Source organism: Chelmon rostratus, chromosome 9 (genome assembly GCF_017976325.1).
Source record: "Chelmon rostratus isolate fCheRos1 chromosome 9, fCheRos1.pri, whole genome shotgun sequence".
NCBI lineage: Eukaryota > Metazoa > Chordata > Actinopteri > Chaetodontiformes > Chaetodontidae > Chelmon > Chelmon rostratus.
Window position 1 is genome coordinate 8,930,103 of NC_055666.1, and position 21,183 is coordinate 8,951,285.

At 43.3% G+C, this 21,183-nt stretch overlaps 1 protein-coding gene across 2 annotated transcripts in view; it reads right to left on the minus strand.

The window, feature by feature from the left end:
• Nucleotides 1-21,183, minus strand: part of tenm2 (teneurin transmembrane protein 2) — a 149,555-nt gene that overhangs the window by 120,184 nt on the left and 8,188 nt on the right. Inside the window, exons 2-3 of one of the 2 annotated variants that reach the window (XM_041943523.1) lie at nt 8,953-9,243; nt 7,695-7,712 (exon numbers count right to left, since the gene is read on the minus strand). In XM_041943523.1, coding sequence (XP_041799457.1) covers nt 7,695-7,712; nt 8,953-9,243 — 309 coding nt within the window. The remainder of the gene's footprint in view (nt 1-7,694; nt 7,713-8,952; nt 9,244-21,183) is intronic. The other variant, XM_041943522.1, reaches the window with a different exon arrangement.

The window sequence follows — 21,183 nt, forward strand, 5'->3', positions numbered from 1 at the left end:
GCAGAATGAGAGTTCTTGATTTGTGCAGATGTCAGGCTTTGGCTATTGATGTCACTGTCTCTTCTCTATCAGCATCAGCGATGAACTCTCATTTTCATTGTCTGTGACACATCTTAACTAAAATAATTTGTCTGGACTGGGTGTAAAGTACATTTTTTATCTAAAGCTATATCTAAAATGACTTCATATTGATTCTTAAAGGGACTGTGTCAGGATATACTAAAGGTTAAGATGTTATCCTTCACAGTTATTGTACACTGCATATCTGCTCTATTGTATATAAAATGTATTTCAAGACTTTCATTTCTGAGGAAGTCATGAATATTTACTCACTGGAAACCAAGGAAACTGTGCACAGCAAATAGCACATTTCTGATGTGTTTCCACAGACAGAAAGTAATGAAATAAGGCATAGAGGGAAATTAACATGAGTAAATATCAGCTGGAATAACTTTGCCTCTTATAGGTATTCTAATTTAAGCAGAAGAGCAAAAGTCAGAATTTATACTAACAGGAATTTAACTCAGTGCCAGTGTCATTCAGCTCCATTAGTAATATACCATACATGTGTGCACTTCATCATCTACTTTTTATACACTGCATGCATGTGTGTCCTTCAGACTGTGTGCTGTTATAGGTCAATGCAACTGTTTCTGTCATTCTAAAAATGCTTGAACATCCCAAGCAGACAATCTGTGCCCTAGTATCGCCTCAAGGTTGTGACCTTACGTATAAAATCTATCATGTACATAATATGCACGAAAAAATCCTCTTACACAGACCTGATGGCCTAAAAAATACCCCTAACATGCACACCGGTTTATTTTCCTTCTTTTCTACGACACTCTCTCATTCACACCCACCGCTCTGATCCTACTAATGAAAACAGATGAAAACTCCACAGCCCAATAACACAAACATTAACACTAATTCACGCTCATAGAGACAAACAATCTCCGAGACACGAGTAAATACGGCTGACTTTCCGATAGTGGAGGAGGGAAAAAAAAAAAAAAGAACCCTCTGGGAAATTTTCTTTGATCAAGTGCAAAGAGATTAACCAGTTGGACGTGTGCTAATGAACAGGAGATCATAATGAAAGGAGCTCGTAAATGTAGATGAGGCATGTGGAAAGGAACAATGGATTCGCCTTGTATCAGATGAAACGCGCGAGTAATGTACAGAAACCAATTATTTTACTGTCCCTCTTTCCACCTACCGCCAATATCCTGACAACTTTTAACAATGGACTGGAGAAAATCTAATGTTTCGATTGCAGACATGTGAATATTACAACAATTACAGTAATATGTGCAATCATACTTTCGGAAAGAGCAAGCCTTTGAACTGACTCGGATAATGTTGTACTCTCTCAGCTGGAACCCAGTTAGAAGCTATTATATTGTGTGCAACAGCTTCTTACTAAAAACATCAACTTATGGACAAAATAGTAAATCACACAAGGACAAATACAGCAAAGAGCACAAAAGCACATCAAACACGGTCACACACAAGAGGACAGGCCGATGCCGGGCCGGGTGATCTGAGCGGGGCCACAGTCACACGTGACTTACTGATCACATAGTCTCCAAACGGATCCTCATCCTCCTCATCATCTAGGTAAGCTGGACGAGAGGGAATTTAGGAAGGAAAGGAAAAGCAGGAGAAAAGAAACAAACAAACAAAAAAAAGATTATGACAAATCAAGAAAGCAAGCATGAGTTTGAGAGTAAAAAACAAACCAAAGCAAAACTGGAAACTGGACAAGAAAAAAAGCAACACTAAACTCATACAAATCGGACATGGCTAAGAAAACAAACAAACACAAAGTGAATGCGGCGTTCCGCCCTGCCATCATCCCCTGCGTTGCCTCCTCATTCCTTCTCTCAATCGGATACCTCCAGCCTTCATTAGGAAGCATAGCGCTGACCATTAAACTACAAAAGTAGTTTCAGCACCGTGCAGAGGAAAATATGATCACTCATAATTGGCTGGAGAATTCTCAATTTGCTCTCAGTGCTCCCCCCACTCTCCTTCCTCTCTGTTTCTCTGGCAGCTCTGAAGATGGCATGAGAGGCCATTACGGCTAACTAAATTCCCTATTAGGGCGGCAGCATAGTCGTCAGCAAGTTACAAGTCCGACGCCAATGATATCACCTCCCCCGTGACTCTCTTTCACCTGATAATAATACTGTTAGTATGGGTGGGCCCTCGCCGCAGATGCACCTACTGAACACACAGTAACAAGTTTTTAGCTTTATCTATGAAGCTGCTGGACTACACCACAAAAAAATGTCCCCGTCCTTTGAGCAGCCATAGTTTTTCGCCCCAGGGAGCTGAAATTTGCCACGGAGGCCAAGTGTTTGTGGGGTTGGGCGTGTGTGTGTGAACGCATGAACCCATGCTCGTACGTGGCCGCAGCTACTGTAAATTCTCCCTTGTTTAAATGCCTCCATTTTCAGCTTTATATGAAAATCCCTCCCTCATCTCTTCCTTTCCATTTATTCAGCCTTTATGTTTTCCTCTCCTTCTTCAGCTTCTCTTCTCTCTATCACTCCAGGCTCCCTCCCTTTAATGTGAGTTAGCATCCATCTACTGTGATCAATATCCCAGGCTTTTATTAAACAGTGCTCCATCTGTGTGTGTGTGTGTGTCTGTGCGCACCTGCCTTCCTCTGTGCATCTATCTTTGTGTGTGTGTGTGTGTGTGTGTGTTATCGGTCTTCACTTCAATATCAACTGTGGCCCAACAATGTCTTTATTGAGTCACACAAAGAGGGTTGTGAATGTTTATTTTTTATTCACAACTGCCTTTGTGAGAGTGTGTGAGCATACATGAGCACTGCGTTCAGCATGTTGAATAGACCAATCTTTATTGATCCTGACTGCAGGGCATTTTTCAAACCCCGGGTTTAACCCAGAGACAGACATGTATACAGATACAGTCCCCTCGTGTGTGTGTGTTGGTGTAAATGTATGCATCCATCACTACTTTGCTCATTCCAGCTTGTGTAGCTCTCGCCGCATGGACAAAAAGTCCTTGAACCGGTGGGTGAAGTATGGAGGCGTACATGCGCGCACACACGCCCGGCGCGCTCGCAGTCGTGTGTGTTTGTGAAAGCGAGCTGTCAGTGCCGCTCTCACACACCATTCATCACAAGCTACTAATTCTGTTAGACCATTGTCGAGCCTTTCGCACCCCACGTTGCTCTCTGAAAACTCAATCAGAGGCTAATGCCCCCAACCCTTCTAACAGACACACACACACGCACACACACGGGTTCTCACTTTCGGTTTCTTACTCACACACGCTCACTGAGACCCTGAGGGGACAGCAGTGGTCTTGGGGGACCCTAGCAGTCTGACTCTATAAGTGTTGCTTGGATTTGATAGACAGGAGCTGCATGGACCAGGTTACTGGTGTTGAGAGTGGCTGCAGTGGCAAAAAAAAGGGGTCTTACAATCACTGTGTGAAATATAATTACAATCTGCACTACAAAGTATAGAGCACTTTTTATTTAAAATCAAAATGACCATAATTAAACATTATCTTAATTTACCTTGATTACAAGAGGATCCTTTCAGCGCTCCTCTTGTAAATATGCTCTAAACGCACGTGTAAACAACAACAGCACGTCAGCTGACTTGAACGTGGCTGATTTGGTTTGATTTATGGTTTATGGTTTATGGATTCTCGTGGTACACTAAAAGAGAATAAAGAGGACAGCGCTGGTGCAGGCACTCTGCCACCTGTGCTAGTAGATTTGATTAGTTAATCAGGAATCACTTTGCCCAACACGGCTTTTATAAAACATAATTACAGCTCCAGCTACCAAAAAAAAAAAAAAACTTTTGACAGCAGATGTTTTAAGGGGCATTTTGAAAGTTTTCTGCTTTGTCGAAAAAGAGAATTAACATAAAGTTTAAGCAACATACATATAATAACACAGAGCAGCTTTTAGGGGTAACAATGAAGGAGGCGGTGAGGGAAACCAGGCAATTGTGCGTGCCCAGACATGGGGCAGGGTTCGGCAGAAAGGCCAGACTAAATTTAGCGCCACCTTTTCATTCTCTAATTACGAGATTAATACATCCTGTCACATACGTCACAATACTACCCTATGATTTATTATCCAGTCGACCAGATGGAGAGATTGGGCCAGAGAAGGACGGAGGAGAGGGAGATCGTCTGAGAGCGGTTAATCAGCGTGCATGTGTGATTGGGCCGGGCCTGGACTGCAGGGTGCGCGGCCAGCGAGGGGATGTGTTCATAAAGTGGGCCTATATGAGTAAAGCCAAGACTTATTGACGGAAAACAATGTTGAGGTTGAATTAAATTCTGCCCGTTTCCCTAACAGGCTGCTGTTTAATGAGAGGGAAACGCAGAGACATACGGTCCCACACACAAACACGCCTGGAGCACCGGACTGTGGATTGTGGCCATAAGTCTGCTCTGGGCTTCAGGTATAAATCAATGTCAAAGCCTGATCTTATTTCATCTAATGCATGTTTTAATCATTCTCCCTCCTGATCAATGCAGTTTGGATGCGGCCATCAGGCACTGCTGGGGGACTTTACAAGCGCTTCTATTCTCCTGCTTGTGTTTCCAGACGGACGTTTTACGAGGCAGTGCACAGTGTGACAGTAAATCTCTTCCTCCACTTTGCCAAAATGAAATCTCCCAGTGCTGCTCTCTATGCCCATATTTGTTTGTCTCACTGTGTTGCTTGTGCAAATGAAACTTGTATTGGCTCTGCCAAGTCAACGTTCTAGTCTCTTTATTTTAATAGTGTCTGGAAGGGGCAATAAAAGCGAAGTGTCTTTATTCAATATTCGACAATAAAGCTGGATGTAGGGAAACTTTGAAATCCCTGAGTTGCATTTAGGAAACTAATTTAAAAGGCTTTACATACTTGTCGGTAATTGGAATTTAGCAGTAAATGAAAAAGCAAATGAAAAAATAATTTCACACAGTTTTAGTTTAGAAAAGGATTTAACAGGTGCCAAAGGTCTGCAGAGGAAACTACTACTCAGGTGAGCCATATTGCTGAATGAGGAACTAGTCAGGAGCCACTGATATCTGCTTCCTCTTGTTTGTTTGGTGGTTGGTTGAAAGTTTTTAAAGGCTTTTAAAGTCAATCATATCTATGTGCATATTAGCGCTGGACAATAATGATATTGTCATATCGTTTTATCATTGTTCTACAAAACTCAGTTGTCCAAATTAATGATTTACAGCAGCTTGTTATTGAAACTATCAAATAATGTAACAAATAATAAAATAAATCAAGCAATCATGCCCAGAGCTGAGATGGAGATGATTATACATGCAAATATTTCCTCCTGTTTGATTACTGAACTCCATTTTTACCTGTCTTAGTAAGAAATCCCTAAACCGCCTACCAGCGCTGGTGCCAAGCTTCTGACCAAGTCCTCCTCTCATGTAACGCCAACGCTGATGTCCTGACGTCTTTAAACTAGCTTCTCATAAAACGCAAGATCTGTCTTAAGATCCCGTTTAGAGGCCTGCGTGGTCGGGCACCTGCCTGCATTAAGGAGCTACTGCAGCCATTCAGCACCAGCGGGAATCTGAGGTCCTCTGATCAGGGTTTGCTGGCTGTTCCTCCTTCCAGGATCAAAACAAAAGGAGACTGTGCTCCTGAAGCTGTAGATCCTACACTTTGGAGCTCTCTCTCATTGGACTTGCAATTTGTGGTTGCTGTTGAAACCTTTAAAAAGCAGCGCAGGCCCCATTTGTGTAGACTTGCTTTTGTCTAACATGTTTTGTGGGTTTTTTTTGTTTCTGCCTCTTGTCTCTTATCTTTTTTTCATTTGCTTCTTTTGCTGGATAAATAAACATAACTCCTTTTCTTATTATAAAGCTGATAACATAATATTGATTCCAGCCAGGTTTCCCGGTGTCTGAATTCAAATATTGAAACTGTATGTGAGTATATGTGTAAGTATCCAAAACAAGGCCTAATTCAGGAGAAAACATCTATATTCCTATCTATATGGCAGAAATGTTTAGCACTATGGTTGAACACTATGCTTTCTAATGCCAGTCTATTTTACAAATCCTCTCTAGATATATTTTTATCCGTGTCTCCCTCTCCCTGTTCAATCCATGCACAGATGCACACTCAGTCACATTTATAAGCCTACAACAGCATGTATACTATACTGTATATACTGTATCTATGCAGGAGCTCTACTTGCAAAACACAGAGCCGTTTTCAAAGTTCTCTACAACAGTCATACGAGCTGTTGTTTATGTTAGGTGTATATGTGGTGCTAATTGTGTTGAGACTAGCAAAGGCACCAGGCACCCTGACTGATGACTGCTATCTATCCAAAAGATCACACTCTTTAATTTGTTATCGACTCTGGTTTCGTTTTGTTTGCTTTTCCAGACATTTCAACTCCTCCAGAATCAAACATTTAAAAATAGTACATGTAGTTAGGCAACCTGAAATACGGGAAGAAAGGGTCCCCAATTTGTAACATATTCTGCACTTCGTTTGTAGCTCACTGGGTATTATTATTAAACAAACAAATGATAGATAAGATGAGATATGAGGCAAAGGAAAGCCACAAATTCATCCATCAATTACTCTGTAGTCAGTTGCTCAGCTGACACAAAAACTAGCTTCTGCACACACACATACACACACACACATAGTACTTTCCCTGAGACTTGTGATATCTGTCACCATTTCTCCGGGCTTTCTATTTTGGTAGTGAAATCTGCAATAGGGCACGCGCACACATGCATCCACATGCATGCTCATGCCCTGAAGGGGAACCCTAGACCCTTAAACTGACACCTGTCAGTCAGGCTGGCAAGCCGTACTGACAGGAGCATAACGAGGGATGGTGAGAGGCGCAGCACGAGCGAAGAGAAGACAGAAGACGCTTGAAAGATGAAGAAGAAAGGTGGGAGAGGAGGGAGATGAAGAGGAGGAGGAGGAGAAGCAAGTGGAGGTGAGACTTCTGAAGCTTGTTAGAGACGCTGCAAGATGAGAGCCACGCTGTTTGGTGTTTTAGCACGTCACCGTCTTTTTGATTTGTTAGCATGTGTTTATGATGTTGTTTCTCTGTCTGCCTCTGTCAATCTCTATTATTAGACCTTCAGATCCTCCTCCTGCTGTTTTGACACTCCCGCTGCTCCTGTTTCACACTTCTACACACATGCGCAAGGTTTTCGCTCATGCACACTCTCGCGCCCGTAGACAGACAAAACAGCATATAGACAGACAACGACAGACTCAATGACATATACATGCACACACTTGCGAATTCAGCACCCACACTGCTTGGGGCGCACACGCTGGTAAGGCCTGGTGGGAGTGAAATCTTTCCTCTGGGTGCTTTGAGGTGTGACGTGCCTTCAGTATCAGATGTTCTGTTTGGAGGGGGATGCAGGAACGAACGGTGAGATTTCCTCATTCGGCGCAACTAAGTAACTAACGAATTGACTTGATCAGACACACGCTCACACCTGGTCCTTTTATCAGGCTGCCGCGCTGCCTCTGATCTCTTCATGCTGGCAGAGGCGGCAATGCAGAAGCCTGATTGAAATCTCTGGCCGCTGAAAGTACAAGACGAGCCTGAAGGTGCGAGCCAACGGTTCCTAACCCTGAAACGCTTCTATAGAAGGCAGACTTTTGATGTCTCGCATTAAATTCAATTCACTTTGATTTGACACATGTTCTGCATAATCATCACTGTGGATTTCTCCAACAGAGAAGTGAAAGTGCTCTAGGAGCACAAAAATATCCATGAAAAACACTTTTTCACAAAGTTTCTTTTTGCAAAATGAAAAAAAAACAACAACAACAACGTTTGATCCTCTCAACAATCAGCACTCAGTGACATCATACTGCAGGCAAATGATTATCACAATATAGTGCTGGATTAATAGGCCAATTTTACAAGGTCTGGAAATGCCGGCGACACAGCGCTCAATGGCGTTCTCCTGGCCCTGAGACAGACAGAGCGAGAGCGGTGTCTGCGGCTGATATCTGCGGCTGCAAGATTAGCTTGGTAATTAACCACAAAGCAATTATCGGCTGATGGGATGCGAGGTGCGTCTCGGGGAAGGTGTTCCTTGACGTGTTTAATAGGTGTTGAGTAGTTTGATCAGTCGACAGAAGTTGTCTCTGATTCGGAGGCCCGCAGTCCAACAGAGGTTGATCCACAGCTGATACGTGCGGCTGTCGAGAATTCAATTAATTAGACTGTTGCTTTTCCTTCCATCCACTTTTCATTAACCTCGATTGACACCTCGGCGCAGCTTGCGCGCAGGTTTACGACTGCGTCTGGATTAACAAGGAAATGGGAAGTTGGTAATAAACAAAGTTGTCAGAGGCTGGAGATTCCCTCTGGGAACATCACACTCTCGCACTCGTTCGAAGAAAGGATGCACTGGAATAGTACAGAACGGCTTCTCTCCGACTGCATCTCCGTGTCGCATCATAGTAAAAATGCTCCAGATTTGCTCCAAAAAATCCAAAAGACTTTTTGAAGACTGACAGAGCAGTGGTGAGGTCTCAGCAGATAAGTGGTGTAAGAGGGTAGAGTTAGAGGGCTTTGGCTAAGTGCTATTGATGAAAATAAGGATGGCTCTCTTGGGGGGGGGTTCAACCACTGTTCTTCAGATCAGAAACAGACTCAATCCATAAATCCAACTCACTCGCAATTCATATAATGGCTGTCTGTTCGAGAGGTGGTTGAAAGATTTTAACAATATCGACAAATGTGTGTAAGATATACATTCTCACTCACAATCCCTTTAAAGATCGCCTATCATACCATGTCAGTCTGGCGCATCCTCCCCAATTTGTTCTCACTCCCTCATCAAGTCTTACTCACTCTCCTCCTCTCAAATCAATGGGCCTGTATTTCACATACAAACCCTCTCAACCACATCTGAAAGGATCCTCCGTCCTACCTGACTCGTCGTCAGACTTGTCATTTTCTGAGTCGGTGAGGGTGAGGGCCGAGTTCTCGCGACTGGACACTCCCGAGCTCCGGCGCGACTTTACCCCTCCTCGTCCGGCCCACAGCTGAATGGCTCGCTCTGGAGACAGCGGGCCCTCGGGGTCCGAGTCGGCGTCGGAGCCGGCGCTGAGGGAGTACCCCCTCTGGAGGAGGCCCAGGTCGGGGCAGTAGGGAACGGCGGCGGGGTGCGGAGGGGGTGTTGGCTCACATACTCCCAGCTCAGCCAGAGTGAAGTTACCCCCTGCCGGGGAGAAAGTGGAGTTACACAGGTGGAGAGCAGAGGGTGATGTAAGTGAAAGCAGAAAATGGAGACACGCAGACAAATGTTTGCAGAAGCAAACACACACGCACATCTAGCAAACAAACCCACAATCACACGCAGAGAAGCACACTAATTATGAAACTATGGAGGCGGAGGCTGAAAATTGGTCTTTGTTGTGGCAGGCAGGAGGGGGAGAGATGACGCAGCATGAATCAGTCACAATCTACAAACTAGCTGCTGGAAGGAATATGTACTGGCCTGCAGGCCTGTTAAGGCTGGCTTAGAAGGCCTGCCTCCCTCGCTTTACTTCTCCGCATTGGCATTCATGAGATGTTGATGTGAGATCAAAGAGCTGTTCACTTGAGACCTTTCAGACTGTTGTGGAGCTGCTTTTCTGCCTTCTGGGTTTGATCATCTCCCCACCTAGTTGCCATCACACACCGGACCCCAGGCTCACTGAGTATACTGCAGTCTGCTGCAGCACCGGCCCTGCTGTCTAATACTCTCCCCCTCAAGACAAACCATCTCGTCACGTCCAAAATAAATATATAAAATTATCCAAATTAAAGCACATCAAAGGAGATCAATAAACAGTGCTGCAGCCCAATTAAATCCAAGCTGAGGAAAAAGCAATTAAGGAAAAAGGCATGCTCAACCAATTTATTCTCTATACTAATTAAAAGAGTATTGTGGATGCAATCGCTCACCATCAGCTGTTGGGGTAAAGGGATCGGGGGAAAAACAGTTGTGATTCACTTCATTAGCAGTTTGTGAGGGAGGGGAAAGGAAGAGGCGAGTGAAGAGGGGTTGGCGTTGCGGCGGTGCACCGTATGAATCAACGCGCTGGGAATCACACAGCTGTGTGACTGGGTTAACTGTGACTCATCAGGCGTACGGACGCAATCAGAGAGAGAGGAATTAAACAGATGAAAATCGTCTGCTGGATCTTCACGGCTCCTCTTCACAGCCTTGCCGAAAACTCGAGAGTTGCGCTGAAAGTAATGAGGGGAGGGGAGGGCCTGGAAGGAAACTTAGCCGGGGACGTGGTGAGAGGCTCTATACTTCTACTCAGACAAACAGATGGACTGGACTGCACCACAGGCAAGTGAACAACCCCACAGGTGGCTTCAGCTTCTAGGCTACAGCTTGGCAAGCGCTCGACCAGCTACGAAGGTACCCAAGCACTGCGCCACATCAGGGACTATTACCATTCCTTGTCCTCTTCGCTTCTTTGTCTTTTCCTCCCACTTGTCATGAAGGATGACAAAAGGAACCTTCTTTACTACACATAACACGAGGGACTTTTCCAATCAGCTGGTTGCTTACACTACAGTGCTACATCATATGCACAAAATCTAGCTCTAGTCGTTGGACCCGTACCTGAGATGAGGTATCGTAGGAGGACGGGAGAGAACTCCAGGAGGCCTGAGAGAGTAGAGCACATGGGTTCTGTAACATCAGTCAGCAAATCATCCTGAACTAAATTGCTCGCTAGAAAAGTGTCTACTCCACAATCACAGTTAGGATTAGTCTTTATGCAAATCATCCCATCCAACCACAATGACAATAATTGGGCCACAAACACATCTTCTAGTCTAAACAAACGCTACGTGGAAGCAGTTGCACAACATCAAAGTGTGCATGCGTGCATACGTGTGTGTGTGTGTGTGTGTGCGCTTGCCACACATATCTAATGTTACATCCCACAGGCCACCGCTCTGTACAATTAACATCCCATAACCAGTGATTACACATGCAAAATCCAATCACTCCTTATCACCATCAGCGGTAGACACAGCCCGATGTCGTAGCAATCTACATGTACTCAAAGAAAGACGGATTGGTGCGACGGGTTGAAGCAGACATGAAAATCTATCTCAGTTATTCCATGAATAGAAAACCGATCGCATGTTTGTTACTTGATATTATGACAGATGTGGGGGCAAATGTGGCGCTGCATTATAATCAGATCGATGCCTTTCTCTTGGTACGACACCGTCGCTGCCATTGTTACGCTCAGAATGCACGTTAATGTGTGTTTTGAACCTTGAGCGGCCTCGGCAGCTGCCTTGGGCTCCTCACATCTGTGTCTGTTCGCTGCGTGCAGGCGTTTGTCTGTCAGTTGTTCTGTGCATTCGCAGTACGATATATCTGGATTAGACTGTGCTACAGGGCGAGAGCAGCCAATCTAGAATGCTTCCCTGAATGCTTTTTCTTGATAGAGGGGAAAAGAGCAGAAGAACAGAGCAGAAGGAAGGAAAGGGGGAGAAGCAAAAGACATTTGAAAAGAAACACATGCAGTAATGTATGTGAGAAAGCGAGAGAACGAGAGAATACAGGATTACACAACGCGAGGTGTTCTAAAGTTCCTAAATCAGTATATGCTCAGTTAAATTCTAATGTAAATAGGGTATGATGAATGAAATCGGAGGAACAAGACAGACAAACACACGCACAACATACCTAACACTGCTAAAATGTGGGTTAACAATGTTGTGGAGGCGTCTGCGATGGAGAATGCTTCTCAGAACACTTTTCACCAACAGAGCGAACGGCAGAGCAGGAGGACGGGGGAGATACTCTGTCGGACGGTTCACACGATAACCTGTTTTTCAGCGCGCATGGAAATGAATATGAGTTGTAGAAGAGGGGGTCGAATCAGCATGTGCTCAATCAAATTCGAATGAAAATGGGGCTACATTAATGGAATTGGAATGTCCGAAGTAAAGTGAAGTGCTGCTTTAGCCAGTTAAACATCCTGCTGTTCCTCGTCATCATGATGAAGACAGGTAAAATGATGCCACCATAAATTTCCAGAGCGGTAAAAACCTCGTCCCTCCTGCGATTCAAACTCATAGATCCATCACCCCAGCCTCCCCGATCTTCACTGTCACTGTCTTACTTGGAGCAGGATGCCCCAATCAGTGCATTTTTTTAATGCAACAAAGTGCACGCTACACACCGTGTGACATATTTACACTGATTCGCACATTACTTGTTTGAAACATTGCATGGTTGAAGCTGCAGGCTCGCTCGCGTCTGTGCTCAGTGGGGATTTTAGTTTTCTGCACCTAAGATACATCATCGTTTGGAGCATTCATGCACAGCACGTTGTTTCTCAGAAAAATAAGTGACACAGGGGAAAAAGAAGCATCTTGTTGGAACTCGAATACAATAGTGTGAGTGGGAATGGCATTTGCAGTGATCCATTAAACCACATGTACTTCCCTTGATAAAACTCATTATGGATGTGTGTGGGAGCGAATGTGTGCAATGCGCGCTGAGTGCGTGTGTGTGTGAGTATGAGTGTTTGTGAGTAGACAGCTTTGTGGGATAGAGGGGCCTATCATTAAAAAATCATTTGTGCTTGTTAGCAGTTTGACAGGCAAAGTATAGGCAGCAGGACTCTGTATTATGCTGGTTGACTTTCCCTCACCCCACCGTGTAATTCTGTAAAGGATGTAAAACAGGCAGAACATGTGGGCTTCAGCGCCTGCAATTATGTTGCTTTTTCCAGATCCAATAGTTTACAGCGAGGGCCACCCTCGGACATAACATTTTGAGCGTTGGAGGGAGCGGCAATTCAGAGCAAGTTCTGATTTGTCCTGAAGTACTGAACTAGTGAACTGATTCGCTCCTGGGTGGAGGATGCATCAAAATCAGGAAGCAAATGCAACTGTGCACGGTAGGTTACCCAGCAATCCCCTGAAATGGCTGAAATTACTGTTAATAACAGTAAAAGCCTTATTTTCTTTGTCGCCGCTAAGAAAATGCTAGAATTTGTGACTAATAGCAGCCAAAATGTGTCATTTCTTAATATTTTCCATTTTCATTTGCATCCAATTCAAAATTAATCTGCACTGCACTTTGGTATCCCTGAAAAAATGAATTTCTCCTTTGTGTTTTCTTTTCTGTGAATTATGAAGCAATAAAAAAAAGGATATAGACACATGCATATATTTGAAATGACAAAGTGGAGACAACACAGTCGTTAGGACCCAACTTTCAGGGGTCCCATGTTCCTGCTCTCCTGGGATCAAATGCCAGCTGAAGCTGCTCTCCTGTGTCGGCCATAATCTGTCACGCTGTCTCTCCTCCTCGTCGCACATTAAAAAAAAAAAAAACCCACTGCTGCTCGGTGCACTATTAAAAAATAAAGGAGAGTGGAGGGAAGCGGGATTGTAAAGCTGAAGACAAGATGGAGAAAATTACAGTTTCAGTAATTACTTACACACATTTGTCAGTGTCAGCTTCACTATTTCAAAACTCTCTGCAGAGTCGTCTCCACGCACATACAAACTGGCACGCGGCAGAATCTCATCTCCAGAATGCTACAAATCTCCCAAAAATATTCAAATGTCCTGCTACCTTGCAATGCCACCCATTATTAGTGTTTTGTGTCTGCTCTAACTTTGTATTTTTTCAAAGCACAAAAATGTAATAATAGTAATTCCCATGCTGTCATCTCCGCTTTTTTTAAACATTTCATTAAATCTTTTTTTCTTCTCCTCTCCACATAGTTACCTGTCTCTATGCTGCTTCATAAGTGAACTTCTCATTGGAGAGCAATAGATTTATCTTATCTTACTGGCACACAGAGGCTGTAAATACACACTCATGACTGTATGTACAGGTTATCTACTGACAATCCAGATATTGACGAATAATAGAAAGCTCTAAGCTCATCAGAGACTACAGTACAGATGGTGTTCCTCTCCGCCGTCTCGTCTCCAACCACGCTCACGCACTCCTCTCACTCTCGCAGCCACTATTCATCCTCTATCAGACACTTGTCTATCTCTGCCCGTGTTTATGTAAATCACCTCGTCGGAAGTGCTCCCCTCTTTGTATAGATAGTAATGAAATTAGAATAAGAAAATTAGAATGTACACATGTGCACAGTGGGCTGCGGATACAGTCCAGAGACAATTGCTGGAGTCTTAGCGAGAAAATTCATGAATTCATGAATTTTGAAAGACGTGGTCATTGAATTCGTTTTGTGTCGAGGCAATGAAAAATGATCCACAGTTTGGCTCGCACGGGCTGCTGCTGAGCTACGCTGCGCGAAGAGGAGAGAAAAATGTACTTCCTCTTAAGCTGATGGGGGGGGGGGGGTCAGGAGCAAAATAGAGAGCGAGGCGAGCCGATGACGAAAAAGAGGATCATAAGATGAGGTAGGGAAGGATGATGAAACCCTCCGTCATGGGAAACAGTTTCTGGAGGGAGAGAGACAGACAGAGATGGAGTGCAGACAGACAGAGGAGTACTGCTTGTACCTGAGCGATAAGCCAACATGGCGGTTTGGGTTTGACTTGAATACAACTTATACAAAAGACAAAGTTCAAGGTCACTTTTGTCCGTGAGAGCGAGAATGGCGTTCAGGGGATTGTTGTGCACCTGTAATTTCAGCACATACTATTATTACTCTTAGACACACGCACACAGACACACACACACACACATACCAGAGAATGCTAATAAACATCTTCACAAATCAGGGTTTCCATGGTGATGAGGTGAAGTAGTGTATAAAATGAAGTGAATGTTGCACGGGTGCATATGCACACACATCAGAAGTGAGGATGCTAATGAACAAAACCCCTACAAGTGTCGACGAAGAGATCACAGGCTTTACACACACAGTGCTTATTTATAATCAACTACAAAAACAACTCCGACTGTACTTCAGCTACACATGGAAATACCAGCGTGTTCATGTTGGATTGCATTGTGCAGCTCACGATTTCTATCCAGTGGTGACGTTGAGTGTGTCCTTTGTAGAGAGATGGAAGAGAAGGGTGTGGAGGTGGCGGATTCGCATGTGGCACATCAGACTTTCATGCAGGAGATTCATCTCGCAGGACTGAAATTAATGATGCCGTTTTCTTCTCCTTCTTCCACTTATGATCCAACTGTGCAGCTCCCCTCAGCTCAATGGAGCATTTTATTGTCTTTCAGCCCATTGTTTCGGTTTTACGGCCGCAACTTAACTGTTTTGGTTCATTGTCGCCGCTCTCGTCAGCCTCATTTCCAGACGCAGCGGGCGGTGTTTCCGGTGACAAAGCTCTAAAAGAGCATCTGCAGACGGAGAGTAGATGGTGAACGCAGTGGAGCATTTTCGCAGCTAAAGATGCAGATATTTCCCTCAGGAGTTGGCGCCAAAACAAAGCCGAAGGTGATGAGGTGACCAGATCCCAATGAATGCTAACGCTTCCCCATGTCTCTGCTGACACATTCATCACAACAGCCTAATAAGGTGATTTGTGATACGTCAATATTGTGCTTACAGCTGGTCCTGCAACCCCCCAAGTGACTGAAAACAAACCAACCAATGAATGAAGCTTCAACTTTGGGTTTTAGTTGCCAAAGATTAATTATAGTTAGCTATACACACAATACTACATATTGCCACATGCAGATATTATAGAGAGTATTTCATTTCATCTTTGGAGTTTAAAAAGGTTGTCACTGAGCACACTCTCGCGTTTTGTTCTTCATAATATACAATAACTGTATTTCACATGGTCAAACATTGTTTGGGCCTCTTAGCTGGCAACAACAACAACAATCATAATAATAAGATCTTGTGGTTTTTTTCTGCTCTGCTCGCTTGTCAACCCTTGTTTAGAGTATTAAAGGGTTTTAGGGCATTACTGTAGAAGTCTTTCTTTTCTCTTGTTAAATATCTTATCTCAGTCATCACTCTCATGACCATCAGATAAACTGCCTCATCCCTCAAAAGGGAGATTATTCTTTGACTCTTATTTGCCGGGATTAAAGAATAAAGAGGTTTGTAACAGATAATACTGTCAGGATTAAAATGCCTTATCTTGACATCTGGAAACTAAACATGTGGATTTTGCTCTAATAAGTAAACAAAGTGTCAGCACACACACACACACTCTTCCTTCAAACACATTAATTTATCTTAATGGGCATGTCAGGAATTAAGGTGCGGTTTGTTTGGAAGTGAAAAAGAAATCAATTTTCATGTTGCACTTGGAAACAGTTCAAGTGGAATAATTGTTTTGTGAAATTTGAATATGGATGCAAATTTATTTTTCGTTTCATTGAACGGCTCATCTCCTATCGCTGTTCTAGCTTCTTTTCAACTTTTGTTGGCTCCCTGCTGTTCGTAGTGATTGAGTGGCAGTAGCCAAGATTTGTCACAGCATTACCTTCCCTGTGTGGCTGACATGTCGTGACGGGATGACGGGGCCACACTGACAGTCAACCTCATAGGGTTTGGTGTTGATTAGCAAAAATCCATTTCACACACACGTGCATACACACATAAATATCCCATAGCATGTGGCATGTCATTAACGCCACCATTAGCAGCACAGTAACGACCTAGCAGATATGCCCAAATAGGAGTGCCATGGTCAAACACTTCCCACACCTTCCAGATGACATCCGCTCTTTTGGCTCCCGCCTGAGCCGGAGGGGCCCTTGCACCTCCTAATGAGGAGACCAAAATAGGTGTGACAAATGTCATCCATCCCTGGGCTAGTTTTACTCCTGCCCAGAGGACAGCAGTCTACAGGACATGACAGGACATGACACAACACCATGCACTCTGGAGGAGGTCTTGTCAGTGAGAGGTGTAGCGCGAAGCAGTGAACCACCTCTCATCCATGAATAGTAGGCCAAACTTGACTACACCGGGACACACGTCTGTAGCTTAAAATACTAGAACGCCGCATGTACAATCTTAAAATTAAAGGCTTTTCGGGAATGCTGAAAACTTAATGTAGCTTAAACTAACCCCCAGACACACTTCAAAAAGGTGATTTTTTAAATACTCATAATTAGTCTGGAGATTTGGACAGGAAGGTGGGATATGAGTTGCTGTTGAGAGGTAAAGACCCCAAATTATGAATAAATACACACACTGTCCTACTTCCAATCAACTATTGACCACGCCGTGTGTAGTCAGGTAAGATTAATAAGGAGACACTGCACTGCTCAGCTATAAATGGATATTTTGCAGCATTCATTCAGGAATACTGATATGTTACATCATAAATATCAATGTGTTTTGGGCAAATGTTGGTATTGCAAATTCTGAACAATATATTGCCATATGTTCTTAAACACTAAGAGAACACACTGTAATTTTGTACACTTCCCAGTGTGCTCCTTTTTCATTTCAGTATTCCTCTCGTATTGCTTGTCCATTAAAAGGCTACTTTCGGAACATTTCCGACCTGGGTGGTGTTTGCATCAAAAAGACACTGTAGCGGAAGGCAATGCGCTATGCAAAGCTGCTATACCCTTCCACTTATAGATGCGACCTGCGGACACTGAAATACATGGGCCTAAATCAACACACAGACTGCACCAGTTTTCATACATATCTCATTTTCTCTCGTCTAGTAGTTTAACTGATGTGACAACAGTCTAAATGTTTGTTTAAATGCTATGCTAGCTTTATAAGAAATGTTTGCAAAAGGGCTGTAAACCATAGATGCTGCACTGAGTGGCCGGCAGGTTGCACAGTTCAAATCAAAATTCTGGTCAACAGTTTAACCACCAATCTAACTCTCTGTGCAAGGTATATTAAATTGCAGGTAAGCATGGCAACAACACTTCTGCTTCATGCTATCGTGCCTTCACTGGGAAAATGAATTCAGAAGTTTTAAGATTTTAAACAATGGATGGCTTTTAAACAGAAGTTATCTTTATGCCAGACGTAAATGGTACAAACTGGCCGCGTTTAGAACGTCAGCACTCTGTATGTTACTCCACTATTTGGTCACACAGAAGCCTCTTTGCAAACCAGAGGGGTTATTCAGCGGCAGATTGCATATTCAATTGTATATTTTCTTGATTTAGAATGGCATGACACACTGGCAAAATGTTTGTCTCAGATGAAACCGAAGTTTAAATCTAAGAGGCATCCTATGAATGTACATACAGCCACAGTATGTCGCAGTCACAGTCTGGGGAAACGTTACATTTAAACATTGTTTTCAACCCAGGCAAACACTTTATCAGTGCGGGCAGACAAAAGATATGTCTGAGATCATAAGAATTCCTTGAATGATGCAACCTGCTGTTGGATCACAGGCAAAAATCCTGTTTTGACTCTTGCCTTATGATTTGCATAGAGAACAAGAAGTGTTTGGGAACGTTACTTTCAAAATGTATACGACTTACTGTCAGTCGAACTGACTACACACTTTTCAATATTACAGGCTGCTTGGAGTAATGCGTCACTGACTACTTTTGCATTACTTTCAGAACAATAACCTCAGAAGTACTTCTAGTGTCATATACCACAATTGTACTGTGGTTTGTAACAATGATGCTATCTACTACAGCCTCAGAATAACCTGGTCTCTTAGGCAACATCAGCTCATCTTCTGATTGCTTTTGACATTAATTTGACTGACAAGCTTTATTAGAAGCCTTTACTACTTGCACATGTCACACTACTCTCAGGTGTTATGTCGAAGTCTGTTTCCTATTGGTCCGTGTTTCCCCTTTAGCCTGCACCCAAGCTTATCTCTAACCCCAACCAGGCGGTGGGAGGCACTATAGGAAACACACTTGAATCAGGAGGGGAACATTGTTCTACAGGAGAACAGATTTTGACATAACACCGGCTCTGTGCAGGCTCGCACCTCAGCTGTGTCTTACAGGCGTAACCACAACCTGAAGCGTTTGTTTATTTGTTTTCTACAATACGTGGGGTGGGGAAACGCAATGCTGACTCATGATAAAATGACACTGAATATATATATATTTATCTATATTTCCGAACCTAGAGTGTGCTGCACCACACAAACACAAACACACGCACACACACACACACACAGTGTTTCCATCATTTTGGGGGACATTACATCAACTTACATTCATTTCCTGGAGATTTATCCCTAACCACTACTTGCCTAGTCTTATCCCTTACCCTAACCAAAGTCTACACCCCAAAATGTAGTAATTTACATGATGTGACAATGTGACTATGTAAACAGATTTATGTTCCCACAACATAAGTAGTATATGATCACAAACACAGCCACACACACACTTCTTTGCTCAAAGTTTGAGGAAAGCTGGAGGCCCACATACATTCTGTTGAATGTAAGGATCAACATCGTTGGGAGCTGCTGAAAGCCGGTCGTAACATGATACATGATATACCCCTTACCATTCCAGGCCCGCTCACGGGCCGCAGGAACATTTCTTTGTGTTAACTTCTCTTCCCATCTCTTGATACAAATGCTACAACTATGTTTATACTCATATTATACACAAGTAGAAAGCTAAGATTCTTGTTAATCGATTGATGTCAGCCATTTCAAGCTACACAATCAAACAGGAGACACAATAAACATGAACAGCAGATAAACAGACATTTTAAAAATTGACGCAACAGCTCACTGATTACATCTGTCAGTGATCCACAGCTCGATAATACTTCTACAAAAACATGATAACGATCCACAGAAAACCATTTTCTCCTTTCAAATAGGCAGACAATGTGCTCCTCTTCCGTTTGTCTTCTGTGTTTTTCCGTTGACTCTCTGGAGTCTCAGGCTCCAAATGACACCATATTTGACCAATCACGATCTGCCATATGAAGCCTAGCAACCAGAAAAGCCGACAACAGAGAAGGGCCTCCTTCCCTTCTTCCGTGTGAAGATCAAGCCAATTGCAGCCAATTTTGCAGATGACTGACGCTTCAAATAGCCAGTGAAATTCTGAACATGCTGGGATCTGCCACTACGGTGGCTTACATATGCAAATTGCCTTTTTTGGGGGAGAATGCCTAAATATACCATGACGGAAAACATGAAAATATTCAGTTTCTGTGGTGTTGTTATAAGTTTTTATTAAACTTGGACTTGGGTAAGGCTTCACGGCGTGATCCCATTGTGTCAAAGTATTTAAACAGAAAAAAAAAACTTTAACTCAATGCCAATGGCACTTACAGTCATTCTGACTCAGGGCAAAAAGTTAATTGTTACCTTTCAAAAGAGACCACGCGTATGCCTTGGATGGGCATTTTACTGGAATGTTGCCAACAACGCATTACATTACTTAGTTACTGTGAAAGGTAATATATAACTGTAATGTGTTACCTCCAACACTGGTGAACGATATGTGGAAAGGCATGAGCTAGCCTGGGAACCAGAATTTGCAAGTTCATGTTTTATTTGCTCGGACAGATGCGTCTGGTCCCCTTCCCATTCAGACTGATTTCCAGCCAACATGGTTCAGGTCAGGCCAATCACAACGGTTTTCCTAGTGTTGCCGTCGAGGCATTTTTGTAAGCTGCCGCTGATGCGGAACGTTCTGTTGAGTTCGCTATCATATCAGTATTAAAAGAACTGGATGGTACATTTTCTCTAAAAGAAGGATAAACAACTGTTCTTTTTGATAACAAAGACACGTTTGCTTTGCTTTTGACAGGATCTGGTCAAAGGCAACATGACGCTAAAGTTCCATCGCTTCGATTGGTTTTAGGTCTATCCAATTGCATCCAGAGGCATCCGCCCCGTTTATAATGCCCCTTGACAGGCAGACAAAATGTAAACAAAACGCATTTTCATCACGTTGTCTTGATATCAAATTTATCATTCGAGGAGAAGCCACTGCGTGTTGTCTCATTCTTTGTCTCTGTCTCGTCCTTTTTGTTGTACATCGTACACCACATCATCAATTATCACTTGCATATAGTTCCATCATCCCATGGATAGTATTTCTAATTTGTGTGAGTCTTCATCTGTATGGTAATCCTATGGCTACGAAGTCTGTTTACACATGCAGCAACATCAGTCAGGACGGAAAATGATTTGCATTGGTGTAATTTTTTGTCACAAAAGTAAGGACACAACCAGCATCAAAACATACATGTGTATAAGAAATGCGGCATACATCTGCACGCACACACACACACACACGTAA